This window comes from Mus caroli, chromosome 6 (assembly GCF_900094665.2).
Source record: "Mus caroli chromosome 6, CAROLI_EIJ_v1.1, whole genome shotgun sequence".
NCBI lineage: Eukaryota > Metazoa > Chordata > Mammalia > Rodentia > Muridae > Mus > Mus caroli.
In genome coordinates, this window is record NC_034575.1 from 35,441,365 (window position 1) to 35,455,899 (window position 14,535).

The window sequence follows — 14,535 nt, forward strand, 5'->3', positions numbered from 1 at the left end:
GAGAGAGAGAGAGAGAGAGAGAGAGAGAGAGAGAGAGAGAGTTTGAGAGGGAGAGATACAGAAAGAGAGAGAAAGTGAGAGACAGAGAGAGACAGAGAGATAGAGAGCACAGGTATGCATATGCCATAATGTGTCTATGGGCTTTTATTCTGTTTGTGAAAATACCTCCGCTTTTCAGCCTCTGAGTGTTAGCCAGAGAGCTTTCAGTAAGGCGGCATTCATCTGTGTTGACTGATCTGCATGCTCTCTTTAGCAAACATTTTTACTGAAAACATACTAGGGTACTTCTTTTGTTCCACTGACTTTTCTCACATGCACTTTTTTTTTAACCTGAATTATGGGTACCTATATAAAAACCATACTTATATGTGTCTAAAGATGTTTTCCCGTGTGTGAAAAGTATACTCTGCTTTTTAACATATAACAGTGTTGTATTTTATAAAAAAGAAAAAGCCAGGATATGTTTTGGTAGAACTAGTTATGATGAGGGAGAAGGGGGTGCCTGTGCAGGCCCATACTGGGGCAATCTTTTCCCGTGAGGTACCAGCCATATTATGGATATATGGATTAGAGTTTACTTATGGCATGGGAAGTGGAGTTGTGAAGGGAAGGAAGGGGAGGGAGAGAGAGAGAGAGAGAGAGAGAGAAAGGCCCGCCAGGAATAGTGGTAGAGAGTAAGAGGGTAAGGGGGGGGGCAGCCCTTTTTATAGTAAACCAGGCATACCTGGCTGTTGCCAACCAAATGTGAGGTGAAGCCTAGAAGGAATTCTAACAAAATATGTTAATAATACTCAGAAGCTTATATGCCATCATTTAGATGTAGCCTGTAGAACCAATTGGGGAACAGGAGGACCTTAGCATCAGAATCACTCCCTATGTTTGGATCCTGAGCCTATGTACATATTCCTTAAATGATCCTTGGTAGCTTCCTGTGCTGGGTTTCCTAACAGTAATAAGAGCCCAAGAAAAACTCCCTCATGAGGATTGTGTGAGGATAGATGTGGAATTGATTCATGTGTTCCTCGAGTATAGGATTTGTTCTATAGACACTTGCTTTATCATTTCCTCCATCCCCTCATCTGACCTCTACATATAACCAGTTAATTGGGCCTTTTAAGAATGAGATCCTTGCACCCTGCTGGGAGATTCCTTGTGGCTCATATCCTCGCTTCTGGAAAAAGTTCTCTGACTCTTAGTGCAACTGCTCTACTGCCTCATGCACACAACATACTCTGCACTGAAATTCCATGGCTGTCCTCTTCAAATCCACCTCTTTGTTTTCCCAACCAGAGCTGTGCAGGAAGTGACAGGAGAGAGAGGGATCGTCATCACACGCTCCACATTCCCCTCTTCTGGACGCTGGGGAGGACACTGGCTGGGAGACAACACAGCTGCCTGGGACCAGCTGGGGAAATCCATCATTGGTGTGTGGGTGTGCCCAGGGATCTTTGCTGGTGGTGGGAGTAGAACTATACTGTATATGATTTGAATATGCCTTATATGTTTAGTTTGGCAGTGAAGGCAATCAAACTTATATGCTCTGTCAGAGTGTGTTTATCAGGAATTGCCCAGAGCTGTTAATGAAGTAAAGAAAAACTAAGATTGAATTGTCTCTCTCCTACCCAAAGACTGACTTCATTTAACATGGCCATTTTATTTCATTGCAGGCATGATGGAGTTCAGTCTCTTTGGAATACCTTATGTAAGCTATATTGGGACATCCATGTATGTGTGTCTGTCTTGAAAGAATATCTAGTTGATACTCTGATTTTGATTCTTTTTAGACAGGAGCAGATATTTGTGGGTTCCTTGGAGATGCTGAGTATGAGATGTGTATCCGCTGGATGCAACTGGGAGCCTTTTATCCTTTTTCCAGGAACCACAACACGGCCGGGACTAGGGTGAGACAGCCATTGTTCATGCTATATATGTATTATACAAAAATCAAATCACAGCTGATTTCAAATTTACAAGTTTTGTGTTTTATAAAAAGAAAGATTATATGTTTTATAGAGCCTGGTATTGTAAGGGTGAGAGGGGTGCCTTGGTGGGCCCATACTGAGGCATCCTTTCCCTTGAAGTAGCAGCCATATGACAGCTAGAGTATAATAGAGTTTATTTAGGGTGCAGGAAGGGGAGTTTAGAAGGGATGAGAATGGAGTAGAGGCAGAGAAAGGCAGAGAGGGGGGAGGAGAGGAAGAAGAGAGGAGGAGGAAGAGGAGGACAGAGAAAGAAAGAGAAGGGGAGAGGATGTTTAGGGACATGTGGAGAGAGGGGGGAGGGGAAGAGTAAGAAAAGGGTTAGAGAGTCAGAGAGAGTAAGAAGGTACGAGAGCAGAGGAGAAGCCAGACACCCCGTTTTGTAGTAAGCCAGGCCTATCTGGATGTTGCAAGGTAACTGCTGGGTGGCAGGACTCCTCACAACAAGTATGTCATTCTTATTTCCTGACAAATCATGGAGACCACCAGGACATCTGTGTTTTGAAGTATATACAAGGTTCAGAACTTCAAGGTTATGGATAAATCTTAATAGTACACTTTCCCTCATTTCTTGCAGGCATTATTGCCAAGAAAAATATTTTTTAGCTGCTACATTGAACCACAATATAATGTGTTTCCCTGTTTGAAAGAATATGGAGTTGGTAATTTACTCAAACAATAAGTAAATCAGCGCTACATAGGGGCCTAGTTATAAGACTTCACACACACACACACACACACACACACACACACACACACAAAGCTAAAAAGCTACATTGTTTTAAAACCTCAGAATAGGTTAAAAAAAAAAAAAGAGGAACAGCATTCAAGCATTCACATTAGCTTTATAGGTGGCCAAGGGAGCAGAAAGGAGTATGCTAGAAATGCCAAGAGAAGTACCATGTGGCTTACACATGGAGTAAGTAAGTGTCCAGCCATCCTCTTTGGAGATCCTTGGGATGCAGGGAAGATCTTACCTGTTGTTACATGCCCACTCCTTCTTCAGAGACAAGACCCTGTGGCCTGGAATTCAACTTTTGAAGAGTACTCCAGAAAAGTGCTGAGGGTCAGATACTCCTTGCTGCCATATCTGTACACTCTGATGCACGAAGCTCACACAAAGGGCAGCACTGTCATCCGACCGCTTCTCCAGGAGTGAGTGTTGCCTCTCCTCAAGAAGAGGGTCTGGGGACATTTGCAAATCACAGTTTGTGTTACAGGGGTGAGCTTTATTATATTGGGTTTTTCAGGTTCACAGAAGACAATACAACATGGGATATAGACTACCAGTTCATGTTGGGTCCAGCCATCCTGATCAGCCCTGTTCTGGAACGTGTGAGTCTCTCATCATAAGCCATATGCCTCCCAGTCATATGATCCAAAGCCACTGGGGGGAAAAACCCATCATTTTTATTTAAAATTAAAAAAAAATATATTGACCTTCTTTGTGTGTGCCCATGAACAGATATTAGAAGACAACTTTTAGGAATCAGTTTTTCCTTCTACCATGTGTCGTCCAGAGATCAAGCTAATGTTATCCAGGTTGCTGACAGATGTCTCTATCCACTGAGCCCTCACACTATCTTCAGAGAAAAACATTTTATATAGTTTCATGTCTTGCTTACCTTATTCTTTTCAAATAACCTTCTAGAACATCAAAAGAAGATATATAACCTCAAGATATTTATTAATTAAAAACTTTTCAACCCTGAATTTTTTATTTTAGAATTTTATGATCTAAAATCATTTTATAACTTATTTAATTAAAACATTTTTTTCTGTATATTTACAAGAATTTTCAAAGCATAGTCATTAAGAATTTTCAAACTCATGACATCACTAATAACATTCCATCTTAGCTTTAATTCTATAAAAAGTATTTCAGAGATCTATATTACCTCCCAGTTAGATTTTCATAGTGACACACTGGTTTTATGTTTCAGAACACATTTGAGATCCAAGCTTATTTCCCCAGAGCCTGTTGGTATGACCACAGCACGGTGAGTTGAAATGTTATTAGGAAGAACCAAATGGCCCTGTATAGGCTAGAGGGGTGGCTGAAATTTTTTCCTAGTGTCTCAAACCAGAAAGAAATAATTTCCAACCTTTTTAGCCATAGTCAGATCTATATAAATGGAGATCTGCATAAAGACATAGAAAATATCTGATCACCTATATCTCGAGTTGTCTACATTATACCTTTCCTAGACATATACAGAAAACATTAGGTTTTTAAAGGTTTAAGAAAAAATAAAAATAGAGTTGTTCTCATGCTCACAGTACTTGCTGATCTTCCAACATGCTCTCTTAGTAAGGAAGAGTTTTAGTAAAATATCTAACTCATTTAATTGATTTACCTTTAACCATTTCTTATCTATCTGCTTCCTTCTAGGGATCTGGCTACAATTCATCAGGTGAGTGGAAAACACTGCTGGCTCCTCTGGACCACATCAACCTTCACATAAGAGGAGGCTACATCCTGCCTTGGCAGGAGCCTGGAATGAACACTTACTACAGGTATGATGAAGCAGTGTTTGATGTCTTGGCTCTTTACCAGGGTATATAGAGACATAATCAAATTACACAGAAACCAAATTACAGAGGAGTTTCACCAGTTGGAATCTATGGGTACCTTCTGATACTATTTAGAAGACAAGTTCAGGAATCCAATCCTTGATGTGATCTTTTAGTTGTACTCTTACGTCGAGAGCACAATTTTCCGGAGTGAAAATTCTCTTGAGAATACAAACCTATTTTCCTCCCCACATTATAGAAAATGAGAATATTAAAGAGCACCTTAACTTGTAGTGATTGCACAGGAATTTAGTACCCATTTCTAGCCTGCACTGGTGAACTCAAAAAGAGATTTCACCACACACACACACACACACACACACACACACACACACACACACANTCTACTTTCTGTCTTTGATAAAAAAAAAAAAAAAAGCATGATTTTCCTGAAACAGGCCTCTGAGATGGCTCTTAAATCATAAATAGGATTTGTCTGTGTGAAGACAAGGAGAGATTCTGGGTGGGTTAAAGAAGTAATGGTAAAAATTAGGTTGGGTAGGTTAAATTCAAACAGTTGAGCTAGCTCTTGGAAGGCTATGAATGGCATCCTAAATAGTTTAGATTTTAAACTGAAAGCTGTTTTCTGGAATTTTGTTACTATGAGATTGATGTCACATCATATTATTGTACTACTGTAGTGGGTGTGTTGGAAAGTATGCATTATTTGAATATTGAAAGTTGAAATTGACAAATGCTTCATTTAACTTTAATTGTTCCTCTGACTTGTAGTTTATATTTTATCTAACTCTATTTTTGTCATTTTTATGAACATTAATACCTTGAGTTTTATTTGTGGATAAGAAATGTTTTTAGCAGATATTCGTTTTTCTTACAACCTACAACCAAGTAAAAAATAATGACTTCTCTTTTTATAGTCGACAAAATTTGATGGGATTGACGGTTGCTTTGGATAATGATGGGAAGGCTGAAGGCCAATTGTTTTGGGATGATGGACAAAGCATTGGTGAGTATGAACCCCCAGAGAGCCTGCATAGCATTCAGAGCAACTTTGTCACAGAAGCTGAGCATGTATCAATGGGACAAAAAACAAAACAAAACAAAAACAAAAACAAACAAACAAACAAACATAAAAACACATCTCTGTGTCAGCTGCTGCCAAAAAGTCAGCGGTGTTTGGGGGACTTCTGAAATTTCACTTGCTCATATATACTCTACTGCAAATTGTTGTAGTTATTGGTTCCCCAGTCTTGTAAGTTCTTGAGCCTGACATGGATTCAGGGCTAATCTATCCTCACTGAGCCATGCCACTTTGATAAAACAATGTGCATACAAATATCAGGCTGATCATGAAGTCATCCTTGTGGTATCTTCAGCAAGAATGACTTATCTTCACCCTTGGTACAGCAATAGTCTATATTTTGGAGAAATCTGTTAGACTACTCTAAGTCAAGTGGCCATTTTCCATGCCTGGTACCGGTCCTGATTTTTTTCATTTGCTTGTTTGTTGTTGTTTGTTGTGGTAAATCTCCTCCCAAATATGCCCCAGCAATGAAAACACAACACAGTTAATATGATTACATGCTGTGCACCTAGAAGAGGCAGATCTACTGCTACACTACCCTCTTCCACATCTATGAGACCCCTTAGAACTTGCAGTTTCTCCAGGCCATGTGCTTCTGCTCTGCTTTTCTCCTTCCTCCTCCTCCTCTGCGTCCTCCCTCTCTTCCATTTTCTCCTTCTTCTCACCCCTTCACCTTCTGTTCCACCTTCCCTTTTATCTGCCCAATCATCAGCTTTCCTTTATTTTATAAAATAAGGTGGGAAACAGGTTTACAGGAAATCACCTGAGTGCTGACTCATTCCTTGTTCACAGCCACTCACAGGAGAATGGAATTACCGTCAAATAGCTCCAGGGCTATCTGCAACAGTTGTTATTAGTTTTGTTTGTTTGTTTGTTTGCAAAATAGTCATGCCATTTACTTATGTCAAGTTGACACAAGCTACAGACATTTTAGGAGAGGGAATTAAGGAATGAACCCTGAGAGACTGGCTTATGGGAAAGTCTATGGTATATTTTCTTAAATACTATTTGATGTGGGAGGCCCAGTACAGTGTAGCTGATGCCATCACTAGGCAGGTGGCCCTGGGGTGTATAGGAAAGCATATGCCAGATAAGAACCTGAAATGGAAAGGGCTACTCCATTTTCCTTTAGTGTTAGGGACCAAACCTAGCAAGGGCCTGCTTACCATCCTTACTGCTTCTTAGGAAGATGCAGCATGCCTCATTGGCCGTTGTGATCCGTTTAAGATATTTTGGACTCAACATGAGATAATCAGCTAGAACTGAAGCAGATAACTGTTTATTCTTTTCTTTTTGTTTTCAGAAACATATGAAAAGGGGAACTATTTCTTGGCTACCTTTAGAGCAGAAAAGGTAAGACTGCCTTAATGACTTCATAAATGCTTTCTCAGTTACCTACAAATTAGACGTCATCCACTAGCTACATAAATGTAATATCTTCAGAAGAAATACTTCTGCCTTTACTTGCCTAATTTATGTTATTGACAATAAAATAAGCAAGAAAGTAGTCCTTATTTTACACTTATCCAGAATACCATCATTATTTGAAAAACAATTGGAGCTCATATTATCCAGGGAGAGGGGCATGGATTCTTTAATGTACACCTTATTTCCAGGAATAAGACGTTTTCTAGGTGATAACATTTTGAAGTACACATGTTACATAAGTGATCCATTATGTAATACTCTTTTATGGTTAGTAACTTGATGGTTCCATTGTCAGCAAAAGATTTGACAGCAAACGTTTAGTGAATACATGAATATACAAAGTTCAGATGATGTAATCTACACTGACTGGTTCATATGTATCTGCAGATAGCCACCTGTCTATTGCTAGCCTTGAATGAGCTTCACTCTACTTACATAGCTGGTGTTCGTCTGACCTGAAGCTGAGCTAAAATAACATTATGTGGAATGTCTGAGAATGACTTTTTCATGATTGTGGAATATCATAAAATAGAAGTGAAGGTGTAACCTTTATCTCATATCTATATCAATAAAGTCATGGGAGGCATAAATTGAGGTGAAAACCTGCTAGCCCAGTGAGGTAACTTTATTTTCTTAACTATATACAGAATATCTATTTATACAACTGATTCTTCAACTAAGCTGATGGCTCTTTAGAAATCTCTTTCTCTCTGTGTTATACTATCAAGTTAGTCTAGCTCTTTCTTGAACTGCTCCAAACCCAAGAGCACTTCTTAGCTCTCCTTCCTAGAATACTGTTTTAACAGTGTCCTGCCAGCTGTTTCTTGTTCTTGCAAGCCCAAAGAGAAAATCCTTACCTCTTATCCAGTGCTCCTTCCATAAATCTTCCTCCAAGCCAAAGAAAGTGACCCTATCAAAGATCCAGTTGCTTATAAAAGAAGTCTCTAAGGTCCTCCTCCTCCTCCACGCTTGGCAGGCTTGTCACCTTCCTGGTGGACAAGGGAGCTCCAAGCCAAGTAGGTAGGGGCCCAGCAATTTCCATATTTAATGTGGAGTACCTTAAGGGCACCAAGATGATTTTTCCTCAGGTCATAGAACAAAGAACACAAGACCTCTCCCACTTGCCATAAAATAGGCAGAAACTTTCCATTCTTAAAAAAAACCTTATTCATTTATTTATTTATTTTACAGTCCATATTTTATCCCCACCAACCCCATTCCCCCTCTTACTGCTCCACATCCAATACCTCCTCCCCTCTCATCCAGTCTCCTGAGGGCTAGGAGCATCATTTCCATACTTTAACATTCTTATCTATGAAGGCTTTTAGAGAACACTCAAACTGCATCTTTTTAGGACACAGCTAAAGGCATCTGACAAACCTGATATCTATTTAAGCTTTTACATTTTGCATGTGGTTTAGTTCCTGGCAGCTTTGGGGAGTCTGGTTGGTTGATATTGTTGTTCTTCCTATGAGGTTGTAAACCCCTTCAGCTCCTACAGTCCTTGCCAACAAATAGGTTTTCTCTGTATAATGATCAAATATCCTGTAACATAAGGAGCTTGAGAGATGGCTCAGTGGTTAAAAGTGCTTCTTGTACAGGGAATGTCAGGACCAGGAAGCAGGAGTGGGTGGGTTGGGGAGCAGGGCAGGGGGAGGGTATAGGGGATTTTTTGGAGAGGAAACTAGGAAAGTTTCCAATGGGATAGCATTTGGAATGCAAATGAAGAAAATATCTAATTTAAAAAAATCTTCAAAAAAAGTGCTTCTTGCTTCTGCAGAGGAGCTGTGTTGGGTTCTTTTATTTTTTAATTAGATATTTTCTTCATTTACATTTCAAATGCTATCTCCAAAGCCCCCTGCTCCCCAACCTACCCACTCCTGCTTCCTGGCCCTGGCATTCCACTGTACTGGGGCATATGATCTTTGCAAGACCAAGGGCCTCTCCTCCCATTGATGGCCAACTAGACCATCCTCTCCCACATATGCAACTAGAGACACAGCTCTGTGGGGTACTGGTTAGTTCATACTGTAGTTCCTCCTATAGGGTTGCAGACCCCTTCAGTTCCTTAGTACTTTCTCTAGCTCCTTCATTAGGGGCCCTGTGTTCCATCCAATAGATGACTGTGAACATCTACTTCTGTATTTGCCAGGCACTGGCATAGCCTCACAAGAGACAGCTATATCAGGGTCCTGTCAGCAAAATCTTTCTGGCATATGCAATAGTGTCTGGGTTTGGTGGTTGTTTATGGGATGGATCAACAGGTGAGGCAGTCTCTGGATGGCCCTTCCTTTTGTCTCAGCTCTGACCTTTGTCTCTGTAACTCCTTCCATGGGCATTTTGTTCCCCATTCTAAGAAGGAGCAAAGTATCCTCACTTTGGTCTTCCTTCTTCTTGAGTTTCATGTGTTTTGCAAATTGTTTCTTGGATATTCTAAGTTTCTGGGCTAATATCCGCTTATCAGTGAGTGCATATCATGTGTGTTCTTTTGTGACTGGGTTCTTAGCACTTCCTTTAGGCAGTTTATACTCACCTATAACTCCAGTTCCAGAAAAAAAAAATTGTCCTCTGAAGGCATCTGTGTCTATATAGTGCACATAAATTCACACAGTTGCATACACACATATGCCTAAACCAATAATTACATCTTATAAATCAAAAGTGGAAATATCAAGTTCTCATTTATAATTACAATCTATGTTAAGTTGACTAATTTCTCATTAGCCAAGGATACATAACCAAGTCCAGAAGCAGGGGTTGGGGTGGAGCTCATCATATCTGTTTCAGAAAGGCAACATTATAAGAAACAGAAGAATAAATAATTAGAGGCAACAATGCTATCAATATGCATTAACATGTTGGATGATTCCATGGACAATCTGTCTTCTTCTTCTGAAAATTATGTAAATCATTCTAAGTCAAGTCCAGAATCCGCTTACCACTTATTATTGACTTAAAACATGGGCTACTGTAGCACAAATTAATTGTAACAGTGCTCTCAAATACTAGATGTTTGTTCAATACTCCCCTGATCCTGTCTTACAAGTATGCATATGTTTGATTTTAAACTTGGCATTTTCTTTGTGTTGTGTTGTGCGTTGTGCAGGCTCCTAGATCTGATCACTCTGAATGCCAGTTAATCTAGATGTCTCTTAAAATATGATACCCACTGCCCATCTGTGGCTGTTCCATACTTGAAAATGTGACAAGCCTAATCTGAAATATTCAAATGTTAAATTTAAAGGCAGAGTGAAAGATTTCCTGCGTAGTCTTATACTGAATGTACCCTGAACTAGCTTAGAAATACCAGGTAAAAAGAATGCATTTTATAATTCTTCTGATTCTTTTTACTCTTTAAAAAAAATGATCTGTTAGAAAGTTTAAAACATGCTTTACATTGTATTCCAACAGCACAAGGGTTGCTAGATAGCCTGACACCTCTTCTTAGAACAACTTCATTATTTCTTTTGCTGGGCATATTTTTTTGTTGAATTTTGAAGATACATATCCTCTTAAAATGCTCCTTTGTTTCTCTGTGTATACTTGGATATTCTGGAACTCAATTTGTAGGCCAGGCTGGCCTTGTACTCTTAGTGATCTGCCTGCCACTCCTCAAGTGCTGGGACTAAAGGTATGCACTACCACTACCAAGCTTCACTATTAATTTTAAGAGAGACACTTCTGTTTAGTTTTTCTTTCTTATAACATTAGAATTAATTTAAATAACTCTTAACTCGAAGGCTCAATTTTATTGTTATTCTAAAATAATAATAATGAATTCTTTTATGATATTTGAAAATTTTTCCCACTCTAAAGATGAGACTGAGATTAAAGAAACTCCCATTTTTCTCTAGGGTTTGGGTGATTACTATCAATGCCACTTTGGCTGGTAAACCAGCTTGGTGTTGGGAGGGGGTATATGTAGCATTTGCACATTTCTGTACTGTAAACATTTCTTTCAAGTAGCTTTCAAATTTGAAAAAAATAATTGACAATAAGCTGTTAAATCAACAAGCTAAAGTCTAATTATTTTCTTCTAGTTATACCTTTCCTTGAATTTTCACCTTGGTTCTGTATACCCAACCATTCACAAAATGTCCTATTGTATATTTATTTTTAATGAAAAATATTTATGTGTGTGGGTGTTTGAGAAGGCCAGAGGAAGACATCAGATCTCTCAGAGCTGTAGTTATAAGTGGTTGTAAGCCTGGCATGGTGATGAAAACTGAGTCTATGTCATCTAGAAGGACAGCAAGTTCTCTTAATCCCTGAGCCATATCTCTAGCTTCTTGTTTATTTATTTTGACATGGAATCCCATCTCCTCTTGCCCAAACTGATTTTGAACTTGTTGTGTAGCCCAATAGGATTTTAATGCGTGATACCTCCAACTTAGCCTCTGTAGGACTGGAATTACAGTCATGTGCCATTACATTTGACTTTGTTAGTTTTCAAGACATAATGGAATAATTTTTTTCTCTTTCTAATGTTATCACCAGAACCAAGCAACATACAGTTTTACTCTATTGTCTCAGCCTCCCTTTTTTCCCTATGGAATTGTCTTAGGCATTTGGGTTCAGGAATCGCTACACAAACCAGTGAGATTCCAGACTCAGATAAGCAAAAAAAAAAAAAAATTATTGAAGACATATGCCAAGACTGATTGATCAATCAGGGGCACAGCCTAGCCTTGGGAGTTAAGACTGGATATTGAACATTTTTCAGGGCCAGCATATAAAGGAAAAAAAAAATACCTACAAAACCCACAGTGAGCCCATCTTATGGATGTGGAATTTCTTAAGATTAACAAACCTCAGAATATATAGACCATAACAGGTTATGTGGTCTGCTTGACCCTGCTCTTAGTCAAGTTATTTTTTGTCAACAATATGAAATAGCTGGCAAGCATATTACAGAAACAATAGAGAATTGCTGGCAGGCATGGAAAACATAGCTACAGCTGTGCTGGGGTGGCAGGGGCAGGGGTCAGGCCTCAACAATAACCTTGCTTTTAACCAGTATTGTTTCACTGTTTAGCACCTGCTATACTAGCGCTTGTCTATCTGGCCCCGTTACTTGTCCAATTCTTGCTGCCTGTAACACTCAAGTGTCTTTCTAGGAATTGTGAAGTTCCATGTCTTCATTATTGCTTTTCATGTCTACTCCGTTCCCATATTGACTTTTCTTTCCATTTCCTTAACACCTATATTTTCTTTTGCTATGATTTTCATTTTGCTTTAGTTGTATAACATCTCACAATTTATCTCATTTTAACTCTTATTGATTCTTAAATACTTGATCATAATTTAGACAATTTGCTATGTTCCTTGAATACATTCTTAATTCGGTGACAGTTTACTATGCTACTATATTATGCCAGCATACCATCAGTCCACCCATCTATGAGATGGATGAAACTATGAAAATAGATGATTCCATTTTCTACAATCATAATTTTCTTATCTGAAGAACATAAATAATGATGCTTTGTTATAAGAATTAGTTTTAGTTGATTCCAGTTATAGTTGAAAATCAAGATTAGCCATCATAGCTATCATAAAATTTATCATGGCTGGTACTTGGGAACTATGTCTCCATGAAATATTTAATAAAAATTAGAAACAAAAACAACTACAATAAGATTAATTCAAAATATTTTCACATTGCAATATAGAACATAGTTTACTACATGTGTGTTATATGTTTTCTCCTTATGAATTTTTAGAACAGCTTGAAAATCCAGATCCCACATAATAAGTTTCTGAGTGACACAAATCCACTGAAAATTGGATACATTAGAATCTGGGGTTTAAACGATTCTTATGTGGTACAGGTCATTTGTACCTACAACAACCAGCAATTCACCCAGAATAATTTCACAAGTGAGCCCTATAATCAGGTAAGTCTGAAAGGAATACTATCCTGAACTCGGAGTATTATTCTATTAAATTATCTCTGCTACTACTTTATATGTTATACTTGTTAGAAGGGTTGCACATGTTTCTGAAAATCTGTGAGGACTGTTGTAAAAAAATACCACATTTGGTAGTCTTTCCTTTGTATTATGAGATGGCTGATTTGTAACCTGATGACACTCTTTCTGTTGTGTTTACTAATGAATTGGATTGGGTTTGAATAGATTGTTTTCCTAGGGTACCTAACAAAACATAGAAATATTTTCTTCTCAGAGGCTAAAGCCAAGGAATGCCTGTGAAATCTCTTTCTCCTTCCTGCAGTATGCCCAGCCCTGTGAAAATTAATAGTTCCTTTTTAAGCTTCAAGTTGGCACTTAACTGTTACTATTATTTCTTGAATATGTTTCACTCATAATATGAGATGTGTTTGTTTGCCTAGCAAAACAGAGTGTCATACATGCCAGACTATTAAGACTATGAAAGCGACAGCTTTGTCTCAGCTCTGGAACCAAGTGAAACCACCTTTTGCAGATGGGTTACTGATAGAATAGTAACCAGTGTAATGGTAACTTTAGAATCTGAATAGTAACTTGAGACCATGGACTAATTATAACTAGATGCAGTAGCCCAAACAGAATGGTTTAGAGAACTGGACATAAATAGCTACAATCTCTGCTTCCAATTGGAGAAAACAGTGTCCTACTAGCATTGAGATTTGAGAAAATGACCATTCTGCACACCCATGTAGATCTTGTGCCCCTGTGGTCTTCTTTGTTACATACTTAGATAAAATGATATGTTCCTTGAATTACTGGATTTAAAGTTACTGTAAAAGTATTGTTCCTCATTAACCTAGCTGCAGAAAATCACTGAGTACTATTTGGGGAAGCTCTATAGCATATTCAATACCTGCTATATGACAGGCGCTATCTTAACACTGACAGTAATGAGGACATGAAAGTCATCTGCTGTCCAGAAAGAAAAATGTCAATGGCAAAACGAAAAGTCAAAATAAATATTAATTTTAACCACAACTGTAAATATTTGAGAACATTAGGGCTCAGACATAAGAAAATGTGAAGGAAGTGATTTCTGGTACTTAGTTACATAGACAACACCTTACCATTGGGACCAATCTGGGACCAATATAAGCTGAAAAGATTTGCGTCATGTAGTCTTTTGGGAAAGAAAGAATACATTTTTATTTTTTGTGAAAGTAAAAATTGAATAGTGTCTTCAACATAATGTTTAATAAGGTCTAATCCATCAATATAATCATTTCTTTCTTGGCAGAAATTAACAATTCGATTGACTGGAAAGAATATGAACCTAGAAAAGCTGACTGAAGTTACTTGGGTTTACGGAGATCCTGTACCTCCTACACCGAATGCAACCAGTGTATTGCCCACAAGCCCTCACCCATCTGAATCTAGCACTGAAACTGTGACCAGTCCTGCTCTCATAACCACCCCTGAAACAATAAGTACTTTCACAACCACACTTCCTACTATAACTACACCTTTCCCTACAAGTCCTACTACCAACACTAGTGATATGATGCCTGCCACAACCACAGCTACTGACACAAGTACTGCT

At 38.5% G+C, this 14,535-nt stretch overlaps 1 protein-coding gene across 1 annotated transcript in view; it reads left to right on the forward strand.

The window, feature by feature from the left end:
- The window catches only part of Mgam2 (maltase-glucoamylase 2 (putative)), a 78,174-nt gene that overhangs the window by 61,578 nt on the left and 2,061 nt on the right, over nucleotides 1-14,535 (forward strand). Inside the window, 11 exon segments of the mRNA XM_021165279.1 lie at nucleotides 1,291-1,424; nucleotides 1,668-1,702; nucleotides 1,785-1,901; nucleotides 2,986-3,134; nucleotides 3,230-3,314; nucleotides 3,923-3,979; nucleotides 4,372-4,496; nucleotides 5,432-5,520; nucleotides 6,902-6,951; nucleotides 12,750-12,923; nucleotides 14,233-14,470. Of these exon segments, the coding sequence (XP_021020938.1) occupies nucleotides 1,291-1,424; nucleotides 1,668-1,702; nucleotides 1,785-1,901; nucleotides 2,986-3,134; nucleotides 3,230-3,314; nucleotides 3,923-3,979; nucleotides 4,372-4,496; nucleotides 5,432-5,520; nucleotides 6,902-6,951; nucleotides 12,750-12,923; nucleotides 14,233-14,470 (1,253 nt within the window).